We start from the raw sequence: 27,522 nt of genomic DNA, 5'->3' as shown, positions 1-27,522 counted from the left end.
ATGTCTGGAGGACTTAAAGCTGACACTGAAGTTAACACAGTCCTTGGGACTGTTAGTAAACCTCGAGAAATCCCAGATGATTCCCCAGCAGAACATTGTTTATCTGGGGATTCGGATGGATTCTTTGGGTTTTCATGTATTTCCATCACAGAAAAGACAGAACCGCTCCTTGGAAAAAGTAGCAACCTTCCTAGAGAAAGAACAATGTTCCGCGAGGGAATGGATGAGTCTTCTGGGGACCCTTTCCTCGTTGGAACAGTTCATTTCTCTAGGAAGGGTTCACCTAAGGCCTTTACAGTTCTATCTAAGAGAACATTGGGATCAGAGATCCCAAAATCTCTCCGATTCCTTCCAGATCACGAAGGAAATAAAGGAGGACCTTCGTTGGTGGATGAATCCGTGCAGGATCAACAAAGGAGTATCCCTTCACGTTCCGAAAAACCCTCGGATAGTGTTGTATTTCCGACGCCTCAGAAAAAGGCGGGGGAGGTGGGTGGGGAGCCACTCTAGGGACGAGAGAAGTGTCAGGCACCTGGAGGGGAGAACAGGTGTCCTGGCACATCAATATGAAGGAATTAACAGCGATTCACCTGTCTCTCATACACTTCGAGGCTCAGATCTCAGGTTCAGTCCTACAGATCAATTCGGACAACACAACAGCCTTAGCTTACATCAAGAAGCAAGGAGGGACGCACTCGTTCTCCCTTTACAAAAAGGCAAGAGAACTACTGCTTTGGGCAGAAGAGAGAAGAATCACTCTCCTGACGAGATTCATTCAAGGGGACAGAAATGTAAGAGCCGACCTTCTGAGCAGGAGAGACCAAGTTCTGCCTACAGAATGGACGTTGCATCAGGAGGTATGCAACAGACTATGGAACCTCTGGGGGATATCAAATATAGATCTTTTTGCCACCCATTGGAACAGCAGGCTGGAAAGTTACTGCTCCCCGATCGCCTCGACCCCAAGGGCCGATTTCGGTGGACGGCCCTTCTCCTCGATTGGTCCGGAATAGACAGGTATGGCTTTTCCTCCGTTCAAGATCATATCGAAAGTAGTAAGGAAGTTTGCAGCAGCAGAGGGAGCCAAACTGACCCTCATAGCCCCGTTCTGGCCAGCGCAAAACTGGTACACAGAGGTACTGGGATGGATAGTAGACTTTCCGAGATCTCTCCCAAACAGGAGCGATCTTCTCAGACAACACTTCGACAGGTATCACAAAAACCTGCCCGCTCTCGCTCTAACTGCCTTCAGACTATCGAAGGACTTGTCAGAACGAGAGGTTTTTCTCGAGAAGTTGCGAAAGCGATTGCAAGAGCAAGGAGACCATCTACTATTCGAGTCTACCAGTCGAAGTGGGATGTGTTTCGCAGATAGTGTAGGACTCAGAAGATATCCTCTTCCAGTAACCTATCCTGTGACAGATATAGCTGATTTCCTCCTTTACTTGAAGGAAAAATGTAATCTAGTAGTCTCTACAATTAAGGGCTATAAAAGTATGCTATCGTCAGTCTTCAGGCATAGAGGCCTTAACATTGGGGAAGACAAAGATTTACATGATCTGATTAAATCCTTCGAGACGTCAAAGAACAGAGGTATTAGAGCACCTAGTTGGAACTTGGATGTGGTCCTAAAGTACTTGATGACCCCCAAATTCGAACCTCCCCGTAAGGCTACATTCAGAGATCTGACAAGGAAGTCTTTATTCTTGGTCGCGCTAGCCCTCAGCAAAAAGAGTAAGCGAACTACAAGCCTTAGAACATAATGTTGGCTTCAGGAACGACTCGGCGTTCTGTTCCTTCAAACCGATGTTTTTGGCGAAGAATGAAAACCCTTCGAAACCTTGGCCTAGAACCTTCGAGGTAAAAGGACTTTCGTCTCTAGTAGGTACAGAGCGAGAAAGGGCTCTTTGCCCAGTTAGAAGCCTTAAGTTCTACTTAGAAAGGAAGAACGAACTAAAGGGGAGTAAGGAGAGTTTATGGTGCTCAGTTAGAGATCCGGAAGACAGATCTCAAAAAATGCTCAGGCGTTCTTCATCAAAGATGTAATCAAGGAAGCCCATTTAGCGTGTAAAGAAGAACAACTGGACCTCCTTAGAGTTAAAGCTTACGAGGTAAGAGCAGTCGCTACCTCTTTGGCATTCCACAAGAACTTGTCGATACAGACTCTAGTGGAGTCAACTTTTTGGAGATGCAATTCAGTCTTTGCATCCCATTACTTGAGAGACATTCAAGTGACGTACGACAAATGCTTTACTCTAGGAGCGTACGTATCTGCGGATTCGTTGCTGGGACAGGGAGCTGAACCCAATCCTTTTTAGTTTTATTAGGTTAGGGTTTTAATGGTTTTTTTGGTGCGTTTAATTGGTCGATTGAAAGAGTAAGGGTGCAGGAGTTGACCCTTTCAAATCGTAGTTCTAACATGTTAGTGTGGTCAGGTGATCGGGATTTGGTCTTATGCTCCCTTGTAGTGTCTTAATTACCTAAAGCTCTATCATGTAAGAGGGTTAGCCCCCGTTGGTATGATACAGGTCAAGGTTCTGCCATGTAAGTGGGTCAGCCCCCATTGGTACGATCCAAGAAATGGCTCTGCCATGTAAGCGGGTAAGCCCCCATTGGCATGATCCGAAAGGGTTATCAGTCACAGGTCTCATCCTCTCTGAAACTCTGATGGCAAGCAGACTCATAGACAGTATCAATGAAGTGTTCTTCCATATCAGGTAGGAACCAAGGTTGTTTTTTTTAATATACCTACAACGTATGTTGTTTCCCCGTTTTTATATTCATAAATAATTAGTATGTAACTGTCTCTTGCCCTCCACCAAGGGTGTCAATCAGCTAAGTATATATCTGCCGGGGAAGTTGCATGTACAAAAATGATATTGTTAGTATACAATAAGTTTTGTACATACTTACCCGGCAGATATATACGATTAATGGCCCGCCCAGCCTCCCCTCAGGAGACAGGTGGAAGAGAAAAATTCTGGTTAGAAAATGGGAATGGTTCCTATTCCCGCCACCCAGCGGCGGGAGTGGGCTGGTCACCTGACCTACCTGTAGCGTGTGCCGCGAGTTTTGAATTCTGTCGTGACGTCAGAGACTATAGCTAAGTATATATCTGCCGGGTAAGTATGTACAAAACTTTATTGTATACTAACAATATCATTTTTCCATGTAAACTGACTCACTATGTCAGTATGGTGTACAATATAGTGTTTATTTTTTACAAGGTTTATCTGTTTGTTCATCTTTATAGTTCAGTGCAGTGTTTAATTTTGCTCACAGAACACAAGTTAACAGTATTGCCGGTAAAGCGGTTCAAGACACAACAGATTTGCTTAGAGAATTGCAACCCCTTGCACGCGGAAATAAAGAAAGACGTGTCAGAGCAGACAGACTGAAGACGGAATTTGAAGCAACAGCCACTCGCTTCTCAGAAGTTCAAAAGGTCAGTACAAACTGTGTGTGCATAGGTGTCGTTTGTTGATTAGTGGACTGTTCTGTTATACTGCTGTTTTTTTTCAGCTTTTATCAGAAGCTATCAGAAACGGAACAAAGTACATACTGTAATTTAATGTTCCACTGATTATAGTTACCAAGGGTATTTAATTCAACCATTATTTATGTTCTAATGTAATGCTGAGAATGTTAGGTTTTCACACAGATTAGATTTAACTTCTGTATGTATAAAGCTCTTCACTACTACCACCCCTTCCAGCTTTTGAATTAAACAGAGTAAGGAATGACAGGGAATGTGATTGCTGTGTTATAGATAGGATTTTTAGCATGAAGTGGGTTATATAATCTTTGCTTTACTAGGGAACAATTATTTTCTTGTTGATGCCAAAGTCAACTATAGTTTGATACTTTTCATTAAATAGTACAGACACTAATAACATAAACACTATTATGTATTCTTAAATGTAAATCCTTGTTTTATCTAAAGCTAAACTAATGGGCTGATAGTGCCAGATTCCTGATTGCGTTTTTAGTGGTGAGTGAAGTGTTACCAAGCTTTCATCCTCCTGTATTGCAGGCAGTTGTTCCTGGAAACAAGATGTGTTTTACCACAAAACCATTATAGAAACCTTTTTTGTCTGCTACTAATGGACAAAGTAGTACTGTGTTTAAATAATGGGTTGTAGGAAAAAAAATTTATTTTAACACCAGAGGTTTTTGTTGATATTGTTTTGCTGGAATGCTTATTTATGTTTTGCTGTTTTATTCTATTTTGTATACAACAATAAGATCTATTAGTCTACTTTTGCTGCAGTACAAGTTATGTATGGTAGAACAGGATAGCTCAGTCATATGAGTAATAGGTTAGGCTGTCCGGACTCTAAAACAATCTGCACCAGCGTGGAATACGTATAGGTTCTTTCAGATCTGTTTCCAATCCTCTATAAAGTTAGGGGGAAAAAATTAGCTTTTTCATGATTAATTGCAATCTCCTTGGGTTGAACTTGCCACATTCCAATTTTCATGCTGTGCTGAGTTTTAGTTATTGCAAGAGGCATAATAAGTTTTATTCATTATACTTTATCAGGTGATACTTTTACAAAAGTCTTTGTATAGCGTAACTCAGAGATGTACAGATTAAGAATAATTAATAGTTCAGTGAATTAGACTATTTTGTTCAAATTCTCTCTCTCTCTCTCTCTCTCTCTCTCTCTCTCTCTCTCTCTCTCTCTCTCTCTCTCTCTCTCTCTCTCTCTCTCTCTCTCTTGTGGTCAGTGGTTGTACTTTAATCTCACAAAAACACTATACAAGCTAACAATTCTATATAACATGTAAGTCAACTGACCACCAAATACCCATGTCAACAATTATGTACACTGTTTAGTTCAAAAGCTAACGTTATGAATGTTCATTGCTTACACCACAGGACCTAATTGAAAAATTCAATTAACATTTGGGTCATTAGGTGACATACTGGATCCTAAATGAACGTGCCCTTAATGTTTCTATCTCCACATAGCCCAGGGGATCTAACTCGGGGGCTATGAGGAGATAGAAACATTAAGGGCACGCTCATTTAGGATCCAGTATGTCACCTAATGACCCAAGTATATACATACTTGGATTTTAACAGACTTTTAAGAGAGTGTCATCAGTTAAAAAGGAGAGGGTCTTTTTGAAGTAATAAATTTATTAATCAAATGTTAATTAAACTTTTCAATTAGGTCCTGTGGTGTAAGCAATGAACATTCATATTGTTAGCTTTTGAACTAAACAGTGTACATAATTATTGACGTGGGTATTTGGTGGTTAGTTGACATGTACGTTATATAGAATTGTTAGTTTGTATAGTGTTTTTACGTTGCATGGAACCAGTGATTATTCAGCAATGGGACCAAGGGCTTTACGTGACTTCTGAACTACATCGAGAGTGAACATCTGTCACCAGAAATACACATTTCTGACGCCTCAATGGAATGCCCGGGAATCGAACTCGAGGCCACCGAGGTGGCACTCCAACACCATACTGACCACACCACCGAGGCGATAGAATTGTTAGTGATGAGTTTTCAGTGGAAAATTTATTCCAACACATGATAGTTAATAACAAAGAGAGCATTGGTTATAGAACCGTTCTTCACTGCGCGCAGCTGTTAAATTAAACAGTAGTTGATGTGACATAAGGACATGTTTGCAATGTAATAGTGACAATGCAATGGTTTTTAGGGCTTCATCAATGTTGGTTTTGGTGGAAGAATCAACATTGCTAAAGGAGGTTGTATCATAACATTGTAAGAAGTGGATGCTGTGTGACTTTTCTCAACCATCTATAGAAAGAGAGATGTGCACCAGGTTCTTTCCTTCATATATATCTTGATAGCAGGCAGACATTTTTGGAATTACACAAGAGTGCTTTTGGATCCATTTTCTCAGAGGTAAAGATTCAACTAAACTAAACTCAACTAAACTAAAAAGCTTCAGTTATTTGTTTTTAGGTCCTTTGTTTTCTTTTGAACTTGAATCAAAGTCGGTATTCGAAGTAATACTCGGTCAGTTGGTTCATCCATGTCAAATTTATCTAGCAAATTCTCTTATTTTTAGCTTTTCAGTTTGTTTGCTTAAAAATTCTCTCTTCTCAAAGCCTCAGAAATTGGTAATGAACTTTAGTTAAAAATGATTTTCCACACTTCATTTAAATTTGTCTCTCATGTCTGGCCGTGGTTTTGCAATAGTAAATGATGTTGATTTATTATTCATAATGTGCTTAAATACTTTATGGAATGAAAATTGAGCCTGTAAGCTGTTTAAAAGGCTTTAATTGGAAAGAATAGTAGCTACAGTATCTTCATTTTCCCTCTGGGAACTGTCATCCTAGCTAGGCTTTGTGAACTTTTCTGTTTTCATAGTACTGGTGCAGTATTACATCCTTTATATAGTTAACAGTACAATTTGTTCTTAGTTATGCTTCACATTATTTTTGTAATGTGTACATACAGGCTTTTGTGTCTCCTCTTCATAATTGAACAGTTTCTTCCCAGCTACAGACCAAATGAGACAGTAATGTACATAGTTTGGAGATTGGGGACTTCTTGTAGCAGCAGGTCTTGACTAGTTGGCCAAGTCACTGTTTTTCTAGTTTTTATAAGATGTATGAATAGTTTACTACTGGGCATCATATTTATTTACGAATAATAAATGAGGTTTTTATTACATTCAACTTCCCTGCCAGATATACTTAGCTATAGACTCCGTCGTCTCCGACAGAATTTCAAATTTCGCGGCACACGCTACAGGTAGGTCAGGTGATCTACCACCCTGCCCTAGCCCTGGTGGCAGGACTAGGAACCATCCCCGTTTTCTAATCAGAATTCTTTCTGTCGCCGGACCATCAACATTGTTGTCTGGTTCCTCTCGATTGGTTTTCTTTTTTCGCCGGCAATTGATCTCTTGGACCGACTTTTGGTGACGTATCTGGATTGTTGGATTGGCATACGCTTTTGTGGACTGTTTTGTGGACTTGATTTTGGATTTTCTTTAAATATGTCTGACTCTGGTATGGTTGTGAGACGTTGTGTGAATGTAGGCTGTAAGGTGAGGTTGCCGAAAGCTTCGGTACCCTCACACGGTATGCAAGAGGTGCAGGGAGTATGAATGTTCTTTTACTAATACTTGTTAAAGAATGTGAGAATTTGAGTGAGAACGAATGGAAGAATCTAACTAATTATTTGAAAAAGTTAGAAAGAGAGAGAGCGAGGAAGGCTTCTCATAGAAGTTTAAGTAGTTCTAGATCTGAACTAATCCAAGCTTGGGATCTTCCCCAAGGGTAAGTATTGCTACTTCTCCTTCCATTGCAGCCCCTTCTCCTATTGCAGAACCTGTAGATCCAGCGAAAGAACTTGCAGATCTAAAAGCAGCCTTCAAAATAATGGAAAACAAAATGGCTGCCATACAAGGTAAGGCTAGTGATTTGTCATTAGACAGTGATAATTAATGTCCCCAGTGTAGTGGAGGGGGCATCTGGTTGGCTCACAGGCAAAACGCTCCTAGGTCTAGACCTCTTCCAAGCTCACATGCACCCAGAGGAGAAGGAATGTCGAAAGCCGAAGGAGGTTGTGGAGAATCCCCACCGATCAGGTGTCCCTTCGGCGGTTTCTGTGACACCCCAGACTGCCAAGGACAGATATTGTAAAAGCGTCCTACGTGAGTGTTTCTCGTCGTCGGGATCTTCATCACCGAGACGTGATTGGAGAGATTCCGATCGATCTCGGCCTCTCAAGAGGAGTTGGAGGGCGCCGACTATTGACTCGAGCCCTGAAAACTTCACCCTGAGGAGTCTCCATCGGGAGTTAAGAAAAAGGCGAGAAGAGCCATTCTTCCAACCAGAGTGAGAAGGAGGCAGGAGGTGGAGGGCTATGGACTCCTCCCCTCCTCCTTACCCTCCTCCCGAAGAGGATAAAGAGGAGGCTACAAAGAGGTTCATGATGGCGATGCAGGAGCAGATTTCGTCATTTGTAGGAGTCCTGTCAAAGGAGCCTCCTAGAAGAAAGACACTTCCCTTCCTATTAAAAGATCCTCCAGACGTATGGAGGTATCTACCTCCAGGATCGATACTCCTACCCGAGGTGAGGTTTCCTGTACGAACCTGGATGAATCAATCAGACGTCTGGCACCGGCCAGGAGTGAGGGGAGTCACCCAGGAGCAGGAGCCAAGAGCCAGGAGTGAGGAGTCAACAGGAGGCAGGAGCCAAGAGCCAAGAGTGTGGAGGCATCTAGGCAAGAGGCAAGAGCCAGGAGGCTAGAGCCAGGAGGCAAGAGCCAAGAGGCAAGAGCCAGGAGGCAAGAAGCCAGGAGGCAAGAGCCAGGAGGCAAGAGCCAGGAGGCAAGAGCCAGGAGGCACGAGGCAGGAAGTCAAGAGGCAAGGAGCCAGGAGCCAGGAGGCAGGAGTCAAGAGGCAGGAGCCAGGGAGTCCGGAGTCCGGAGTCCGGAGTCAGGAGGCAGGACTCCGGAGTCAGGAGGCAGGAGTTCAGGAGTCAGGAGGGCAGGAGTCAGGAGCCAGGAGGCAGGGAGTCAGGAGGCAAAGAGTCAAGAGCCAGGAGTCAAGAGTCGGGGATCGGTCCTGGAGGTTATGACTCTTCGCCAAATGGGAGCTCCTCTCCTTCAGAACATAGGAGGTCTTGGAAGGACTCTTCCTCAAAAATAAAACGGGGGGGGAACGTTCTCCTTCGTCGGATCGAGGGTTAGACGAGTTGTCTGACGACGATCCTCCTGCTAATGAGGGACTTTCTAGTTACAAAGTCTTGGCCTCTTTACTACTACAAGAGTTTGGAGATTCTCTTAGTCCTGCGGCTCCTCCTCTCCTCGTTCGCTCTTTTCGAGCTCAGCTACGGCTAAATCGTCGGCCTTCTTGAAAATGAAGCCTGCGATATCAATGAAGAAGGCACTCCATTCTTTAGATTCTTGGCATGGACAAGAAGAAGGAGTTAGGAAAACACGGTATTCTGCATGCCTCCTTCCAGATTGCACGGGAAGAGAGGTATTTGGTATGGGACAGGAGACTATGGGTCTTTCTTTACCCGCCTCTGCAGATTGCCCCGACTTTGCCAGTTTAGTGGAGGCCTCTAGACGTCACTCCTTAGGATCGGTCAGAGCGACGTGGAGCACTTCAGAGTTGAACCACTTTCTAAAAGGGACTTTTTGTCACTTTAGAGTGTGTTCAATTTTCTGGATTGGTCGCTCGGAGTTCTTTAGGCCAACAAATCTAAGGATCCGGAGTTTCTGAAGAACCCAGAAATTCTCCATAGCGTGCTGTCCTGCATGGACAAGGCAAGTACAGGACGGTTCATGGTGAAGTGGCTTCACTTTTCGGTGCTGGTCTCCTGAAAAAAGAGATCAGTGTATGGTTCCCTTTATCGAAAGGGGTTTCTCCGAGCCAGAGGACTGCCTTACTGTTCGCCCCCGCTATCAGATCATCTGTTTCCTTCTCAGTTAGTCAAGGATATATCTCGCTCACTAACTGAGAAGGCGACACAAGACCTACTTACTCAAACGTCCAAGAAAGGACGACCGGTAGTGGCGACGGTTAAGAAGGAACCTCGTCCTACTCAGCAGCCCTTCGTGGAGGTGCAACGGCTCGTCCACCTGCAGAAAGAAGAGCTCTGAAAAGAGAGGAAGGTCTTCATTTAGACCATTCAAGAGATCTAAGTGACTTGTTGCTCCTCCAAGCACCAGTGGGCGCCAGACTCCTGAACTTTGCAGGAGTATGGGAACAAAGGGGAGCGACCCTTGGCCGTCAGTGTCGGTCCTGAAGAAGGGATATGTAATCCCCTTCGACGACAAAAACCGCCCCTAACATCTACGCCTCGGAACTGTCAGCGAGGTACAGAGACCCGTTAATGCGAAAGACTCTCCTTCAGATGGTGGAGCAAATGTGGGAAAAGAGGCCATCGAACTGGTACGAGATCCACACTCCCCGGGATTTTTACAATCGCCTTTTTCTAGTACCAAAGGCATCGGGGCGGGGGGGTGGAGGCCAGTTTCTGGACGTAAGCGCTCTGAATCGCTCGTACAGAAAAAGAAGTTTCGTATGGAAACGTCCGCCTCTTGTCATGTCGGCGCTTTTCGCCAAGGAGATTGGATGGTCTCTCTGGACCTGCAAGACGCCTATTTCCACGTTCCCATTCACCATCAGTCAAAGAAATATCTTCGCTTTGTGATAGGAGACAAGATCTTTCAATTCAGGGTCTCTGTGCTTCGGTCTGTCTACAGCCCCACAAGTATTCACCAACCTGATGGGCGAATGTAGCAAGATGGCTTCACCTAGAGGGGATAAACATCTCCCTCTACTTGGACGACTGGCTGATCAGGGCCAAGTCGAAGAGTCAGTGCTTGGAGGACTTGGAGTAACAAGAAACATGATAGATTCGCTAGGGTTGCTCGTCAACCTCGAGAAATCACAACTGATCCCCAGCCAGAACTTGGTCTATCTGGGGATTCAGATGGATTCTCGGGTTTTCGGGTATATCCTTCGCAAGAAAGAATCGCTCGAGGTTTGTCGAGAATCTCAAGCTTCTTAGAGAGAAAGGACAGCTCAGCGAGGGATTACCTGAGCCTATTAGGGACCCTGTCCTCATTGGAAAAGTTCTTCTCGCTAGGGAGACTTCACCTTCGCCCTCTTCAGTTTTTCCTCAAAGAGGTGTGGAACTGGAAGACGGGTCAACTCTCGGACATCTTCCACTTCCACAAGAAGTAAAAGATCATCTGAGGTGGTGGATCCCTCAGCTTCAAAAGAACGAAGGCTTATCGCTTGCTCTGCAGAACCCAGACCAAGTGTTGTTTACCGACGCTTCGGAGTCGGGATGGGGAGCGACGCTGGGAGCAAGGGAGGTGTCAGGCACCTGGACAAAGGAACAGGTGTCCTGGCACATCAATTGCAAGGAACTTGTGGCCATACACCTAGCCTTAAAGTCCTTCGAAAAGATAGTCAGAGAGGGTAATACAGATCAACTCAGACAACACCACGGCTCTGGCTTACATAAGAAAGCAAGGAGGCACGCACTCGTTCTCCCTCTATCAGTTGACAAAACACCTGTTAACCTGGACGGAAGAAAGAGGCATAACTCTCCTCACAGGTTTGTTTCAAGGGATCAAAAATGTGAGAGCGGACAGACTGAGCAGGAGAAACCAGGTCCTTCCCACAGAATGGACTCTTCACGAAGAAGTGTGTCGAAGTCTTTGGTCCCTGTGGGGGAGACCTCACATAGACCTGTTTGCGACGTTCCTCTCCAAAAGAATAGAGAACTTTTGCTCTCTAGTAGAGGATCCGAGAGCCTTCACAATAGACGCGTTTCTCATGGATTGGTCGGGTGTGGACGCTTACGCCTTTCCCCCGTTTCAACTCCTGGGGGAAGTGCTCAGGAAGTTTGTAGCTTCGAAGAGCACGAAGTTGATACTCATAGCCCCATTTTGGCCAGCACAGGAATGGGTTTCACGGAGGTAGGTACTGGAGTGGATAGTGGACTTCCCCAGATCGCTTCCAAACAGACACGATCTACTCAGACAACCCCACTTCGAGAGGTTTCATCACAACCTCCCAGGTTCTCGCCTCTGACTGCCTTTCGACTATCGAAAGACTTGTCAGAGCGAGAGGCTTTCTCGCGAGGCTGCGGGCTCTATCGCTAGAGCCGCAGAGCTTCGACGAGAAGAGTATACCAGTCGAAGTGGGAAGTCTTTAGGAGGTGGTGTAAGGTTCAGAAGCTGTCCTCCTCCAGTACCTCTATAGTGAATATTGCCGATTTCCTCCTCTTTCTGAGAAAGGAGTCACACCTATCTGTCCTCGACAATAAAAGGATACCGAAGCATGCTGTCTTCGGTTTTCAGGAATCGAGGCCTAGACATTGCTAACGACAAAGATCTACACGATCTAATTAGATCTTTTGAGACGTCGAAAGCAGCTACTCCTAGAACACCTAGTTGGAATCTAGACGTGGTCCTGAAATTCCTTTCATCGGACAAATTCGAACCTTTACATCTGACGTCCTTCCGAGACGTTACTAGGAAATGCTTGTTCCTAGTGGCTCTCGCTACATAAGCCAAGTAGGACGAGCGAATTACACGCTCTGGATTCCACGGTGGGGTTCAAAGGAGATGCTGCCATCTGTTCTTTCCAGACAATGTTTCTGGCAAAGAATGAAAACCCATCAAAACCTTGGCCCAGAAGTTTTGAGGTAAAAGGCCTATCTAACCTGGTAGGCAGAGAGATAGAGAGATCTCTCTGTCCAGTGAGAGCTCTTAAATTCTATTTAGAGAGGAAGAGGACAGATGGGAGCTGTCAACAAGGTCTTTGGTGTGCAGTGAAGAACCCCAAACGACTCATGTCCAAGAACGCCTTGGCTTTCTTTGTGAGAAGCGTTATTACGGACGCTCACAAGAACTGCTCGGAGGAATCCTTCGGTCTTCTAAAAGTCAAGACGCATGAAGTAAGAGCAGTAGCAACGTCTTTGGCGTTCCAAAAGAATATGTCTCTGAAGAATATCATCGAGACTACATATGGAGGTGCAATTCAGTGTTTGCATCTCATTATCTGAAGGACGTGAGAGAGACCTATGAGAAGTGCTTCTCGCTAGGTCCTTTTGTATCAGCAGATACAGTACTGGGTCTTGGAGCAAAGACTGATCCTTAATATTGTGTTTTTTTATACGTACATAAACCCTCTTGTCAGATATGTGCTTGGTTTTCTAGCAGCAAGCTCACTACTGTCGCACGGGAGCAGAGTGTCATTGCTGGTAGGCGATCAAGGGTATGTATGACTAGTAGGGGAGTACAAAAATTTTTTTTTGTATATTTTGTAATGAAAGTGTAATTATGTTTCGAGTTTTTTTGGTTGTTTGTGAGGAGTTCGGGGATAACTCCTTACAATCTTAGAACTAACATGGATGTTAGGATCAGGTGATCGGGATCGGTTTTGTGCTCCTTGAACAAGGTGTATTGTCATGTAAGTGGAATAGCACCCAATGACAAAGGCCTTTAGGCTCTGCCGAGTAAGTGGATAAGACCCCATTGGCAGACCCACAAGAACTCTAGCCATAGATCATTATCTCGCTGAGGCTCTTGAGGCTAAGCAGACTACAGGCAGTAGCCGCGAAGTCTTCAGCCTAATAAGGTAGGAACCAAGGTTTATAAATACCTACAACATATGTTGTTTACCTGTCTATTTCAGTAGTTAGCTGTCTACCTTACCCACCCCAATGGGTGGGGCTAATCAGCTAAGTATATATCTGGCAGGGAAGTTGAATGTATAAAAATGATATTGTCATGCTTACAATAAAGTTTTATACATACTTACCTGACAGATATATACGATTAATAGCCCACCCAGCCTCCCCGCAGGAGACAGGTGGAAGAGAAGAATTCTGATTAGAAAACGGGGATGGTTCCTAGTCCTGCCACCCAGGGCAGGGCGGTAGATCACCTGACCTACCTGTAGCGTGTGCCGCGAAATTTGAAATTCTGTCGGAGACGACGGAGTCTATAGCTAAGTATATATCTGGTCAGGTAAGTATGTATAAAACTTTATTGTAACTGACAATATCATTTTTGTGGAAATAAGTCATTACCAAATTTGTCGCTTAGACTGCTTGGTTATTGTATGTCATTTGTTATATGAATTTGGACATTGTGATTACTACATCTGTTCTCGACTTCACTAGGAGAGAGACTTTGATATCAATTTTTTTTTCTCAGAAAATGATGGTCACTATGAGAACTGCTCGTTTGCCAGCGGATATGGTAGCTGTTGAGCAAGATGCATCTGCAAGTTCAGAGGAGCTTATACGAAGAGAACAGATGTTGCAAAGTAAAAAAAAAGAAATACAGGTATGTTGTGAATTTTACTCTGCCAAACTTTTGTAGTAAGAACCACATGAATCTGGAAATGGAGATATCTGGTATGAACAGAGATAGAGATTACATAGCTATTTAAGGATTTGGTCTGTGTTAGAAAAATAATTGGAAACAAAATTTGAATAAATAAAATATGTATGAACTGACACAACTGTAAATTTAAAACAAAGATGTGTAAAAATATGCTGAAATTAGATATACATGTATAGTATATGTTAAATTCCAATTTGAGTAAGGTTTTAAAATGGTTATTAGGACCTTATAATATTAAAATCATAATAGGAGTGCAAAATTGTAATAGGCATGTAGAATGTTTAAAAATATGTTTGAAAATGAAGTAGAGTTAATGCAACTCATTAAACATATTTTGTCTAATTTAGTACTCTTTAGAAATGAATACTATGTATTTGGTGTCGAACATCCAGGGTCAGTTTAGAATAGTTTAAAACTTGTGAAAAATCATAATAGGAGTTTAAAAAGTTTAAAAACATGTGAAAATGAAATAAAGTGAATGCAAGTCATTAAACATTAGTTTTCATACATTCAACTTCCCTGGCAGATATATACTTAGCTATAGACTCCGTCGTCCCCGACAGAAATTCGAATTTCGCGGCACACGCTACAGGTAGGTAGGTCAGGTGATCTACCGTCCCGCCGTGGTGGCAGAATAGGAACCATTACCTTCTAGAACCAGATTTTCTCTGTCGGTTGGAATGTCAAACATACGTTTTGCGGTTCCTCCTGACTTGATTTTCCCGTGTTTCATCGCCATCGATCTTTGGGCTATCTTTTGCAGGGAAGTACTGGGTCTTTGGTTCGGCATACGCTTTTATTAACTTTTTAATGAATTTCGCTTTGAAATTTCGAAGAAAATATTAAGTGAAACTACCGAATTTATCGGTAGACACTCACATAGTTTGCAAGAAAGGGAATTATTAATATTTATTTATTATTACATGTAATAAAGGTTACAACTTTATTGAGGAAATATTAAACTCTAATATCCTACTTTAGGAAGTCAGAAAAGCATATAACTAGATACGCTTACTTTAGAAGCTTTAATAGGGTTTGTGCTAACGAGTAGTTAGAGTATTAGCAGTACTAGTAGTTGTTGCATCCTCATCACCCTTTTACTCCACAGAAACTACAAATTTATATATGCAAATGGATGTAGCTCAAAATGCGAGCTCTTAAAAGGTAAGAAGTGAATATAGTGTTCCCCATTGAAGTGGAGGGTGCGTCTGATCAGCTCTGTCTCGCTCCCAGGTCTAGACCTCTTCCAAGCTCCCAAGCCCAGAGGAGAAGGAATGTCGACAACCGCAGGGGGGTTTCAGAGAATCCCCACCGATCAGGCGTCCCCTCGGCAGGTTCTGTAGAATGTCCCAGACTGCCAAGTTCGCCATTGGAAAGGCGTCCTAAAATAGTGGAGGGTGCGTTCCGATCGGCTCTGTCTCGCTCTCAGGCCTAGACCTCTTCCAAGCTTACAAGCCCAGAGGAGAAGGAATGTCGAAAGCCGTAAGGAGGTTTCAGAGAATCCCCACCGGTCGGGCGTCCCCTCGGCAGGATCTGTAGTAGCGTCCCAGACTGCCAAGGATAGCCGTTGGAAAGGCATCTTAAAACAGTTTTTTTTTGTCATCCGAGTCTTCATCGAAAGGAAAATAGGGTGGAGTTCTGACAAGCTGTCGAGACCTTCTAAAAGATCGTGGAAATCGCCAGCTTGGGATTCTAGCCCGGAAAGTTTTACGGAAGACTATCCACTTGAGAAGAAGAAGAATGAGATTTATTCATTAAATCCTCCTTCCCCTAGATCGGATACGGAGAAAGAAGACGATGCTACGAAGATCCTAGGAGAAAGGCAACAGTAGATATCTTCGTTAATGGAAGTTTTGGAGAAGGATCCTCCCAGGAGAAAGGGTCACTTCCTTACCGTTAAGAAATCCCGTCCTATAGAAGTCTTTGACAGCTCGGACGAGGCGGCCAGGCACAAATCGGCGACAAGGCGAGAGGATTCTAAAGAGGCGCCTGAAGCGCCTGAAATGAGGCACAAAGCGCCTGAAACGAGGCGCTGAAACGAGACGCAAAGAGCCTGAGTCGCCTGAAAAGAGACGCAAAGAGCCTGAGGCGCCTGAAACGAGGCGCAAAGCGCCTGAAACGCCTGAAGCGCCTGAAATGAGGCGCAAGCGCCTGAAGCTATAAACCAGGATCTTCATCGGAGATGGAGTTAGAGGCGGACCGAGAGGCTCCTCTTTGGGGAATTTTCGCAGGATAAGGACGGGAGTTGTCGCACAGGCGGCCGTCGCCCTTCTCAGGATAGTCTTAATGCAAGTAAAGGCAAGAGCAAGATCGGCTTTTTTCCTGGCGGGGACTCAAGATGTCGCACAGGCGGCCATAGCCCTTGTCAGGTTAGAGTCGGTACTGCTAAAAGTTCTTCACCTTACGAAAGGAGGCGCTCTCCTCCGGTTGCTCATTCTTCTCCCAACTTGATGGACAGGAAATGGAAGATAGATCGGAATTGGAAGCCAATAAGGGGGCAGGTCTCTCAGTTTATAAGACCTTAGCGACCTTTTTTATTGAAAAAATTAGTTCATTACTAGTAAGACGATATTAAAATCTTCCCCCTTCTAAAATAATACACCCAACCATTTACAGAGAGTGGCAATCGTTTGCAAATTGAACAAGATTCGTACGAGCTCTCATTCATTGATTAGAGGCTCTTCCAGATAATAGAGGCATAGAATACGGCCTTATATCCAAGAGAATAAAAATTTGAGAGATTCTCTTCGATCCTAGGGTTTTCATTGCGATCTCTTTCGACTAATACTAATTCGTGTTTATTGACGAAAAGAACGAAGAGGGCAAGATTTCCATTCTCTCTCTGCATCGGAAAGGAAAGAATGTAGTAAGAAGATTTAGTGTATAAGACTACTGAATGACAAGTCATATACGTATAACATAGTTGCCTTTGTGGTTCGCTACGGAATTATCTATATCCTTACAGGAATTTCCTAGTAAGGAATTCGCTTAAAAGGTTTGTTACGACAATACCAAGTCAGCTTCAGTATTTAACAAAGGTTATTTGGCTTAAATACGCATTATTGAGAGCTTCCTTACACTCGAGAATAATTTTATTATATTCCTTCATTGAATGGCATAACTGTCAACTCAGGAAGAAGGCAGTGAGGCAGCGAAGGAGATGGCTGTAATTGTAAGCCAATACACTACCATCCAGTTCTCGGTCATGAGCAGTTGGTTACATCTCTCTCTCCTACGGGATCGAATGGTTAACCGTATATTCCCCCTACAATCATGGACTTAGCCACGAATTGAGGGGATTTATAGGCAAACATGAATAACATGGTATTCGTTTTGCTAAGGAGTTTTCAATAAAAAGATCACTTATAACCTTGCGGTAATGTTTACCGCAATGTATCAGGATTATATGAATGAGACTACAAATGAATTTACCGCAGTAGAGCTATATATATTAATTGATGCTCTCATGCTTACAGAAGCAAAATATTGGACTTGCTAACTTTTCGATATAGCGAGTTATTAATCGAAGGGTTCTGTAGCCTTTCTGACAGCAGGCTCGGTAACAGCACGGTTAGTTCCTGATTTCGTTCCCGTCTATCTTGAAGGGGGCTCGATCCCAAGGAGGGACGAAAGGACTTAAATCAATTAAGCCATTTCCACAGCTCTCTCATATTTCAAGAAGTATTGAGAATCTCTTTTTTCGCCTCTTTTCGCATTAACAAGAGAGAATGTGTTCGGAACACAGACACGGAACGTAATGATCCTTAAAAGGTTCGTTGCACGTCCGTGAGAACCTTCTCGATCGACAATATAACTATTGACTTATATCTAATCTTTAGTTTGGAAAAGAGAGTTGTGGAAACCTGCGATGTCTTCGTCTTAGATCTCTTCGCAAGATGGAAGACGAACATGCTGCTTCTATACTGCTTCTTATTCTCGAACCAAGAAAGGTAGCAATATATGCCATTTTTTAGTTTAAAAGGGGAATAAACTTTAGTCTTTTTTCCCCTAGATTATACATTCTTAATGGATATTAAGACAAATGGGCGTCAAAGGAAGAGAGAATGATACTTATGCCTCATTTTGGTCTTAGAGAGATTGGATTCACAGAGGTCACGTTCTTCTCACAGCATGTTTTAGAAGTCTGTTCCAAGAAAGTTTGGATTTTCGATCATCATCTATTATAAATAGACCTTAACAACCTCTCCACTCTGAGTCTGTCTGCGTGCAGACTGACCAGAAGTGGACATGAATGAGAGGATTTTTCAAGGTGAATGACAATAGTCATGGCCAGGACATAGAATTGCTGCAGATCGTGTTTGATGGAAGAGGAAACTGTCCTCTTCCGATACCTCTGTGAACCACATATAGGTTTTTTCTTCCTTTTCAGAGGGAAGAATCACCTTTGTATATATCTGCTATCAAAGAGCGCAGTAAAAGGCTATACTTTGTCTATACAAGGAGAATTAGAGATAGCAGAGGATTAAGATCTTCGGGATCTTATACGATACCTCAATACGACAAGAGTAGGATATCACGCACTTCGGATGGGATCTTTTGTGGCCTCAGATTCCGTGTTCCGACAAGATGGAATTGCTCCTCATCAAACTTCTTTGAGAAATTTTATGAGGGAATTCTTTGTTTTCTCTTGGCCCTAAACTACCAAGAAGACAAGTGAATTTTTTGTGCATTGGAATCTCGCATCAGATTCAATGGACTCGGCAATGGGTTCTTGCCAGCATAGTATGTCTGGCAAAAGAACTAAAACCCCTCCCTATTCCTGAATCAACGCTTTCAGATAGAAGTTCGTTGCCCAGGCAGGGTACTTACGTTTTCATACATAAGAAGAGATGGTTAAACGTTTTTTGCCTACAAAGTCTTTGGGATGCGATGAGAGCTCGAAATGCTTCCCAGAAGGTATTCAGAGGGATACAATGAAGAGCTAGAAATCAGGAGTCCTCCCAATTTCAGCTCGGAGTCTCCTTCGACTTCCAAGCCCCTTCCCTTCCTTCGGACAAGGATAGGGAAGATTCTGCAACGAGGAACTTCATCAACAAGTAAGAAGAGATCTCGTTAGCAACGGAAGGATTCAAGAAGGATCCTCCTCGGAGGAAGACTCTTATCTCTCGTACTGTTAGATGTCCTATCGTCTAATGGATGTAGTTTACCACAATCACCTCCCCTGGCGGAGAGGCCAAGAACTCAAAGTGGAAGAATTTCTTTCACTCTTCTCCAATCTCCTGATAAACTATTGTGGATGTTCAGGACTTTCGGACAGTGTAGCGCTAAATGCCAAAACAGGCGTAAAAAACGCCAGAGGCAGACAGTTTCAAGGAACACTGTCATTGTCTGATGAAGAGAAAGAGGGGGCGCTAGGGGCGAACAAATTGAACAGATAAGTGTCCGATGTAGACATCGCCAGACATCCTCGAGACTACCAAGCTTGAAGCTCCAGCAAGTGGAGAGGAGTCAGCCGGGCGCCAAGCACCAAATAGTGCCAGTATGGAGCCAGGCGCGAAGCTACTTCCAGGCTCAAGGTGCCAGCCAGGAGTCAGGCGAAAAGCGCCTTCCAGGACGAGGTGCCAACCAAGCATCAGGCGCCAGGCAGACAAAAGGCTCCAGCGAGGCGCCAGCCAGACGCCAGCCAGGCTCTAGGCTTCATCCACAAGAGATCCATTTCAAAGAAAGCCTTGGTCATCCTTGAAACAAGTGTGATCGCTAAAGCACTCCATGAGTAACTTGATGATTCCTTCAAACAGCTGAGAATTAGAAGGACATGAAGTGCGAGCTTTTATGAATTCTTGTTCTTAACATAACAATATGTCATCAGGACATATTAGCTGTCACTTTCGGGAGATGCAACTCTGTGTTGACTTCCCTTTACACGAAGGAGGTCAAGTTGACCTACGAGAGATCCTTCTCTCTTGGTTATACGTGTCTAAGGATACGTTGCTGGGATAGGGAGCCGACACTGATCCTTAACTAAGTGAGTTAATTTTTATTTTAACATAGTATTTTTTACTTTGGGTTGTTTGAAAGGAGTTTGGGGATAACTTTTTTCAAACTAAGCACAAACCCTCGTGTTAGGATCAGGTGATCGGGATCGGTGTTGTGCTCCTTAATTATGCCACTAGGCATAGGTATATTGTCGTGTAAGTGGATAAGACCCCAGTGATAATTGCCATCATGTTCTGTCGAATAAGTGGATAAGACCCCATTGACAGTCCTCACAAGAGCTCTCAACCATAGGTCACATCCTCGCTGAGGCTCTTGAGACGAAGCATGCTCCTAGCAATAGCTAGGAAGTCAACCCTTCGTCTAAACACGTAGGAACCAAGGTTTTATTTATTTATTACCTACAACGTATGTTGTTTACCTGTCTAATCAGTAAATAGCTGTCTCTTACCCTCCGCCAAAGGTGCCAATCAGCTAAGTATATATCTGCAAGGGAAGTTGAATGTATGAAAATGATATTGTTATTGTACAATAAAGTTTCATACATACTTACCTGGCAGATATATACGATAAATGGCCCACCCAGCCTCCCCTCAGGAGACAGGTGGAAGAGAAAATCTGGTTCTAGAAGGTAATGGTTCCTATTCCTGCCACCCAGCGGCGGGACGGTAGATCACCTGACCTACCTACCTGTAGCGTGTGCCGCGAAATTCGAATTTGTCGGGGACGACGGAGTCTATAGCTAAGTATATATCTGCCAGGTAAGTATGTATGAAACTTTATTGTACAATAACAATATCATTTTTGTTTAAAATAAATGAATACTACTACTACTGTATTTAAAAAGAAAATTAAGGTCTGTTCAGAAGAGTTTTAAACTTGTTAAAAATATGGACAAATTCCTCACGTATGTTTGTTTTTATAATATATCCTAGTCACATTGAGAATGTGAGTACAATATAATTAGAATTTGTTTCATACTTTAAGATTTGAGTACAATGTAATGGAAACAAAATTATCGTTTCATTCTGTAGGGTTATAACATTTTTACAATGTTCTTATTGAATATTCAAAGCCATTTTTTTAATGTGCTGCAAATTTTTATGTCATTTAACTGGAGAGTTGTATTCCAAATACCAAGGCTTCAGCTGGGAAAGATGGGTACATTCAGTGTTAATTTAGATAAGCATAATTAAGAGTAAATTCAAATAAATTTCATCCTATACAGTTTTGAATCTGTCCAATTAGTAATTTCCACTGTAATAGCGTTTTAGATATCGCATGGAAATTTTAGAGATCACATTCCAAAGAAAGACTGTTGAGACTGAAATTAAAATTTCATGTAAAAGAAAATTGTACCTACTTTTCCCTCATTGACTTACGTGTCAATTTTGTGTATTAACTGTCAATTCCTGATAGGATTTTGAGCTTGTCAATTTCTGATGGGTTTTTGAGCTTCTTATAATTTGGATGCTGAATAGTTGTTTAAATAGTTAAGTATAGTCCTGCATTTTCATTTTCCCAAATATCATGGATTTAAGAAATAACTAGATTTTTATTTACTCTTAGAATGTTGAGTTTTCTTACAGACCTTGTTTTCAGGATTTAGAATTTGAAACAGCAATGCAGCTAGAGAGGGAGCAGAGAGTTCATCAACTTGAGTCTGATATCATAGATATAAATGAAATTATGAGAGACCTTAGTGCTATGGTTCATACGCAGGGTGAAATGGTTGGTAAGTAAGTGGAATCTCTTGTTCATAGTTTTATTTCAGTAAGAAACAGTGGCTTCAGTGACAAAATGGTATTTGTGTGTGTCATTGAAAAATGAGATTTTGACTTCATGGGTAATGTTTTCCTAATTACAAGAATGCTATTCCAGAAGGAAAGTTGTAATTTCCAGAATTTTTCAGTGGAAGTACATACTCTGTTTTTGAATAATTTTTGTGTGGAAGATTTGGACGTACTTTTTTATCTTGATGTATAGTTTTTGTGAAAATAAGTTTCTTCCATATTTATTGTAACCAAATTTGTTGAAGTTTAGAATAAAACAAAGATTTATTAGGTTTATTGTTTGGAATTTTTCTTCTTTCGCAGAAAGAAGAAAAATTCCAAACAATAAACCTTGGAGTTTTGATGCTGTTCTGTGCATAGTGCTAGTAATGATTAGTGCATATCACATGTTGCAGTAGTGCATGTCTAGATGTAGTTATCCATAATCTTATGGGGTTTATCATCTACTGGATGCATCAGGCAGTGTATTGTAGGAGAACTTAAGTTTTTGGAGCTTCCTTTTGCTCCCAGCAGGATTGCTTTCTGCCTATTAAATAGTAGTGGTATGGTCTTGTTGTACCCAAGTAGGCAACATCTTGCTTCAGTCTTCACCTGACTATTCAAGTTTAGGGAGGGTCTGTAATTCTTAAATATGGAACTACCAATAGTGATGGAGGTGATCTATATTTGTTCAAATATGGTTTTTTATGTAAACATATAAGAGTGAATATTTAGGGAGCCCATCGTTTTGAAAAATAAGATGATGAAAATGGAACCATAAGAAAACAGTCTTTGATTTTCCAACTGAACATAAGGGCTGGGATTTTTGGGCTCTAGCTCATTTACTGAAGCTAGTGAGGTTCTCCACTAAACAGACCTTTGCAGAGTACACTGTACTGCCCAGAGTATGCATTGTGTGATACTTTCTGCAGTTCTTGGCAGTGCTCTTTTGATGCACTGCGTGGTTTTCTTCATTTTACTTTGTATTTCATGTCTTAGTATTTTCTTGCCTTGCTGTCATTCTGTTTCTATGGTTTTTCTTGGTTCAGTTTTAAGAACATATTTTTGGCAGTCCTCTTTGAGGTTATTGTAAATGAAACTAATTTTTTGTTTGGAACACTTTTAATTGATAGTGAATTCACACCAGCAATTATTGAAAATACAGTATTGGTAAGAACAATTTAAAGTGATCAAGAATGTAATTTACAGTGGTCTACTATCTTTGCTCTCCATGTAAAATATTTGGTTGAATATGCAGAGAATTTGTTGTAGCATTTTAGGTTTTATTGACAAGGTTTTTTTATTGATGATTGTAATTCTTTTAATGATGTAGCTAGTCGTAGCAGTAATATGAAAGGGAAGTATCTGAGAGTTGTTAAAGGGACTTTGATATTAATGGTGTGGTAAGTTTGGCCAATAATTACATTGTTACTGGAATTTGATTATTGCAGTGCTGCAGAGTAGTTATTGTGCTTAACAGTATTTGTTATTAAACCTGTTACTGGAATTTGATTATTGCAGTGCTGCAGAGTAGTTTTTGTGCTTAACAGTATTTGTTATTAAACCCTTTCTTCTTGCCGTTCCTGTTACTGTATTTTTATTTGGTATCTTTGTGGTGGAGGGAGAGAATGTTGAAGTTACTTGATGTTTGTTGGCCATTTTTGTTCTAAAACTCATGGACTCTTTTTCACTGCAAGAGAGATAAAAAAAAAAATGCATATATTTTATGAAAAATAGCAATGAAACCCAGTCTTTATTTTATTTCACACTTTTACTTTATAGTTTGGTCTTACTACTTACACAATGTACAATTATTGTAATTATATGAATATATACTTACACAATGTACAATTATTGTAATTATATGAATACTGTATATTTCGGCGTATAAGTCGACCCTTTAGCCCCAAAAAATCATGCCAAAATTAGGGGGTCGACTTATCTAACGGTAACAAAAAGTGAATCTTTATTATTTTGGCAGGAATCCAGGCTTTACAGTTGGCTAATAATAATGACAGCCTTGTTGAGGTAACTATGTATGTAAATACCAGTATTAAAAACATTTCACACTGTAATACGACAATAATAATACATTAGAACATCCATTACCTTAAATTAAATTAAAAAAATCAAAGTAACTTGAAGAAACCCCAATCGCACAGCAAGTGTAAACATTGCGTAGCCATTTGTAGTACAGTAATACCTTGGGTTACGAATTTAATCCGTTCCAGAACCTGCTTCGTAACCTAAAAAATTCGTAACCTAAATGGATTTTCCCATAAGAATGTTATAAAAAGCAAATAATGCGTTCCACCCGACCATGAATGACCATTTCAATTCATATTTTTCCATTTATTTTTGTTCACTAAGGTTGAAAATTCGTGTAGGAATTACATAAAATTATAAAATTGAAGAATGAAATTAAATATAAACACTAGATTTAATATGCATGCACAGTAAAACCTGAACTTTACCTTTGGCGAGTGTGGCTGCTGGCTTGACGGAGACGGGAGGAGGGGAAGGGTGAGGAGGAGAGGGTTAGGGCTTGGGGGGGAAATCTCCCTCCGTGAACACTTCTGGAAGACTTTCTGGTTCTTTCTCTAGAGAGCACCGTTCACTACAATCACTAATATTTTACGCTTACGCGACACTGTGTCGTCTTTCACAATTTTGAAAAAATATTTTTCTATGGAGGCTTGCTTTTGCCTGTTCTTTAAAATTTTATAGAAATGACCCACCCCATTATCGATAAACAAATTTGTTGCACGCCCTGACGCAGCCTTATTCGGGTGATTTTCTCGATAAAACTTTTAACAATTTCCCAGTGTTTCAAAAAATCCTTGATCTCGCTCGAAGGAAGCGACTGTGCAGCGTCTTCCCCCTCCTCCTCAGATGAGATCTCCTCCGTTACCTGTCTCTGTTGCTCCTTGTGTAGCTCCAACAGCTCGTCGGTCGTCAGCTGCTGCCATAGCTCAGTCCAGGAGGTCCTCGATGTCGTCCGTGTCAACCTCCAGCCCTAAGGACATGCCCAAGGATACAATCTCGTCTTCAACTGCCCCCTTCTCGACGGTTTCGAACCCCTCAAAATCTCGTTCAGCAACGCAGTCGGGCCACAGTTTCTTCCATGCAGAATTGAGGGTTCTCCTGGTGATTCCCTGCCAGGCTTTGTCAATCAGATTGAGGCAGTTGTAAACAGAGTAGTGATCCTTCCAAAACTCTCTGAGGGTAAGGTGGTGCCTTCCGTCATCTCAAAGCAGCGCTGGAAACATAGCCTTCGTATACAATTTCTTGAAATTGGCGATAACTTGCTGGTCCATGGGCTGGAGTATGGAGTGGTGTTGGCGGGCAAGAACTTGACTTTATTTAATGAACTTGAATTCGTCCAGTAAGTCCTCTTCAACGGATGGAGGATGGGCAGGAGCATTGTCCATCACAAGTAAGGCTTTGAGTGGGAGGTCCTTCTCCCCGGAGATACTTCTTCACCTCGGGACCAAAAAACCCGTTCATCCACTCGACGAACAAAAAGATCCTTGTCACCAAGCCTTTGTATTAGATCGCACATAACATGCAACAGCTTCTTCTGCACGTTGTTTTTCTTAAAGGCGCGTGGATTTTCCGAGTGATACACGAGGAGAGGCTTAACCTTGCAATCCCCTGCTTGCATTAGCACAAAACAGTAGGGTTAGACGGTCTTTCATGGGCTTGTGACCGGGAAGTGCCTTCTCTTCTGCCGTAATGAACGTCCTCCTGGGCATCTTCTTCCAGAATAACCTGTCTCGTCGCAATTGAAGACTTGTTGGGGGAGGTATTCTCGGAATCCACGAGCCTTTTAAAACTCTTTTACGTAAGCCTCTGCTGCCTTCGTATTTCTGAGCTTGCAGCCTCACCATGGCGAACAACACTGTGGATGCCAGTCCTTCTCTTAAAATTCTCGAAACCAGCCACGGCTCGCCTTAAAACTGTCTTTTTCACTGTCTGCTGATGTGCCTGGCTCATTTTTACTCAAATCTTCGTAGATCTTACGAGCCTTTTCGCAAATGATGCTCCTCACTTATGGAATCTCCTGCCAGCTGCTTCTCGTTTATCCAAACCATGAGCAAATTTTTCTACATCATCGAGAATATAAGGCCGTTGTTTCGTCAATACTGTGACACCTTTTGATGCTTTACTGGCTTTAATTTTCTTCTTTTTCTTCAAAATAGTGCAGATCGTTGATTGCGACCGCTTGAAGAATGCTGCAATGTCTTTCACGCGATCGCCTTTATCATGCATTTGGATAATTTCCTTCTTCATTTCGACTGTAATCATCTCCTTCTTTCTTATGCTTTCCTTCTTGCTGCTTGCCTTCGTCATCTTGGGAGCCATTGTCTTTAGTATTTGGGTAATAGTAATATAAGCAACCCTATCACTGGAAACACAACACGTGCGCAAATCACTAAACAAATTTGAGAGCGTATACGGAGCAGATGCGTTCAATCTAAACACCAGCGAGATAGTGAAAGAGTGTTTATGGTTTAAAACGGGTCAAGGGATGCGGTGGGAGGAAGTTCACGTGGACACCCTCGTGTTAAGTTTTGGCCGAAAAAAAAAAAAAAAGGCGTTCGCCAGCGAGATAGTGAAAGAGTTATGGTTTAAAAACGGGTCAGGGGTGCGGTGGGAGGAAGTCACGTGACCCCTCGTTTAAGTTTTGGCCGAAAAAAATGCGTTCGTAGATCCCATGCTCATCCGATGTCCGATGTAAACAAAAGCAGGCGGCCTCAAAATGATAGAAATTCGCGCATTCGTATTCCAAGTGAAATTCGTATTCCAGAATGAGGGCGTCACTTCGTAAGTTAAAAAATTCGTATACTAATCGGTTCGTAACCCAAAGTATTACTGTACAGTAATTGGGAAGGATGCGTTCACTCTGACAGTTTTGTATTTACCGGGGTATTGTTCAAAAACATTTATGGTATGAAATCTTTATTTATCACTTTAAGTAGAATTTAAAAAATTGTATCTAATAGTAGTAAATATGTATTTAAAATCCTTCAAAATGACTTGAGTCATCGTCACTTGAATTAAAAAATTCATCACACAAATTATCATTCACGGTTTCATCATAAGGATCCCAGTTTGAATCTGGTGAATCAACTGCAGGTTCGTTTTCCCTCAAATGAGCCTGTTTATGCCATAGGAGAACCAATGGTCAAGGAATATTCCAACACAATAATAGAATACCGGCACGTCGTTTTAACAACCCAATCTAAACATTAACTTGAGTGGCAGTTTGTAAATGCATATATACGTAGGCTCTTATGCAGCGTTAGTTAGCGCTTTGTTTGTTTACATTACAACTCGAGTAACGTATCTTTCGTTCGTCATTTCTAATCATATTTGCCGGTATTCATCTATATTACACAGATTTGTTAATTAACAGAGTATATTACCTGTATTTTCTTATGGTAAGTAGAGCAAACATATGTACCGTAATAACATTCAGGTTATTTCTTATAGATACGTTTTACCCTGCTGCTTATTTTGAGCGGACGGTTGGCCTCACATTTATAGGTCGACTAATATACCCGATATTAGTTAAAATCATAAAAATTTACTCAGAATTGGGGGGTCGACTTATCTTCCGGTCGACTTATACGCCGAAATATACGGTATATATTTCTGGTATAACAAATATATAATTTTGATTAAAAACTTATTTTGTTTAGAACTTCCATTCGATAGAAGACTTTCTATATTAACTAATTGTGTAGTATTATATTCTAATTCTTGATCTATTTCAGAAGTTTTTAGTGTTGTTTATATAATAAACCAGGATTTTATAGCTGTTTGGTTCTTTACAGATTCCATAGAGCAAAATGTGGAAAACTGCACATGGTCCTCAGTAGAGGAGGGCGTCAAGAACTTGTAA

At 41.9% G+C, this 27,522-nt stretch overlaps 1 protein-coding gene across 1 annotated transcript; it reads left to right on the top strand.

Annotated features, from left to right (window-relative positions):
- On the top strand, positions 1-27,522 carry LOC135214652 (t-SNARE domain-containing protein 1-like). Its single transcript, XM_064248988.1, has 5 exons — positions 1-489; positions 3,254-3,445; positions 13,696-13,827; positions 21,445-21,577; positions 27,455-27,522. Exons 1-5 carry the CDS (start codon positions 1-3, stop codon positions 27,520-27,522), a joined length of 1,014 nt encoding a protein of 337 aa, XP_064105058.1.

Source organism: Macrobrachium nipponense, chromosome 46 (genome assembly GCF_015104395.2).
Source record: "Macrobrachium nipponense isolate FS-2020 chromosome 46, ASM1510439v2, whole genome shotgun sequence".
In the NCBI taxonomy this organism is placed as follows: domain Eukaryota; kingdom Metazoa; phylum Arthropoda; class Malacostraca; order Decapoda; family Palaemonidae; genus Macrobrachium; species Macrobrachium nipponense.
The sequence above is the reverse complement of the archived record's forward strand: the minus strand, read 5'-3'. Positions and strand labels throughout refer to the sequence as shown.

What these genes read in the sequence shown, in the direction of transcription:
- LOC135214652 (XM_064248988.1), top strand. Translation starts at nt 1, where the DNA reads ATGTCTGGAGGACTTAAAGCTGACACTGAAGTTAACACAGTCCTTGGG. An exon ending in CTCAGAAAAAGGCGGGGGAG is followed by an intron (nt 490 to 3,253) that starts GTGGGTGGGGAG and finishes TCATCTTTATAG; the next exon opens with TTCAGTGCAGTGTTTAATTT. An exon ending in GCTTCTCAGAAGTTCAAAAG is followed by an intron (nt 3,446 to 13,695) that starts GTCAGTACAAAC and finishes TTTTTTTCTCAG; the next exon opens with AAAATGATGGTCACTATGAG.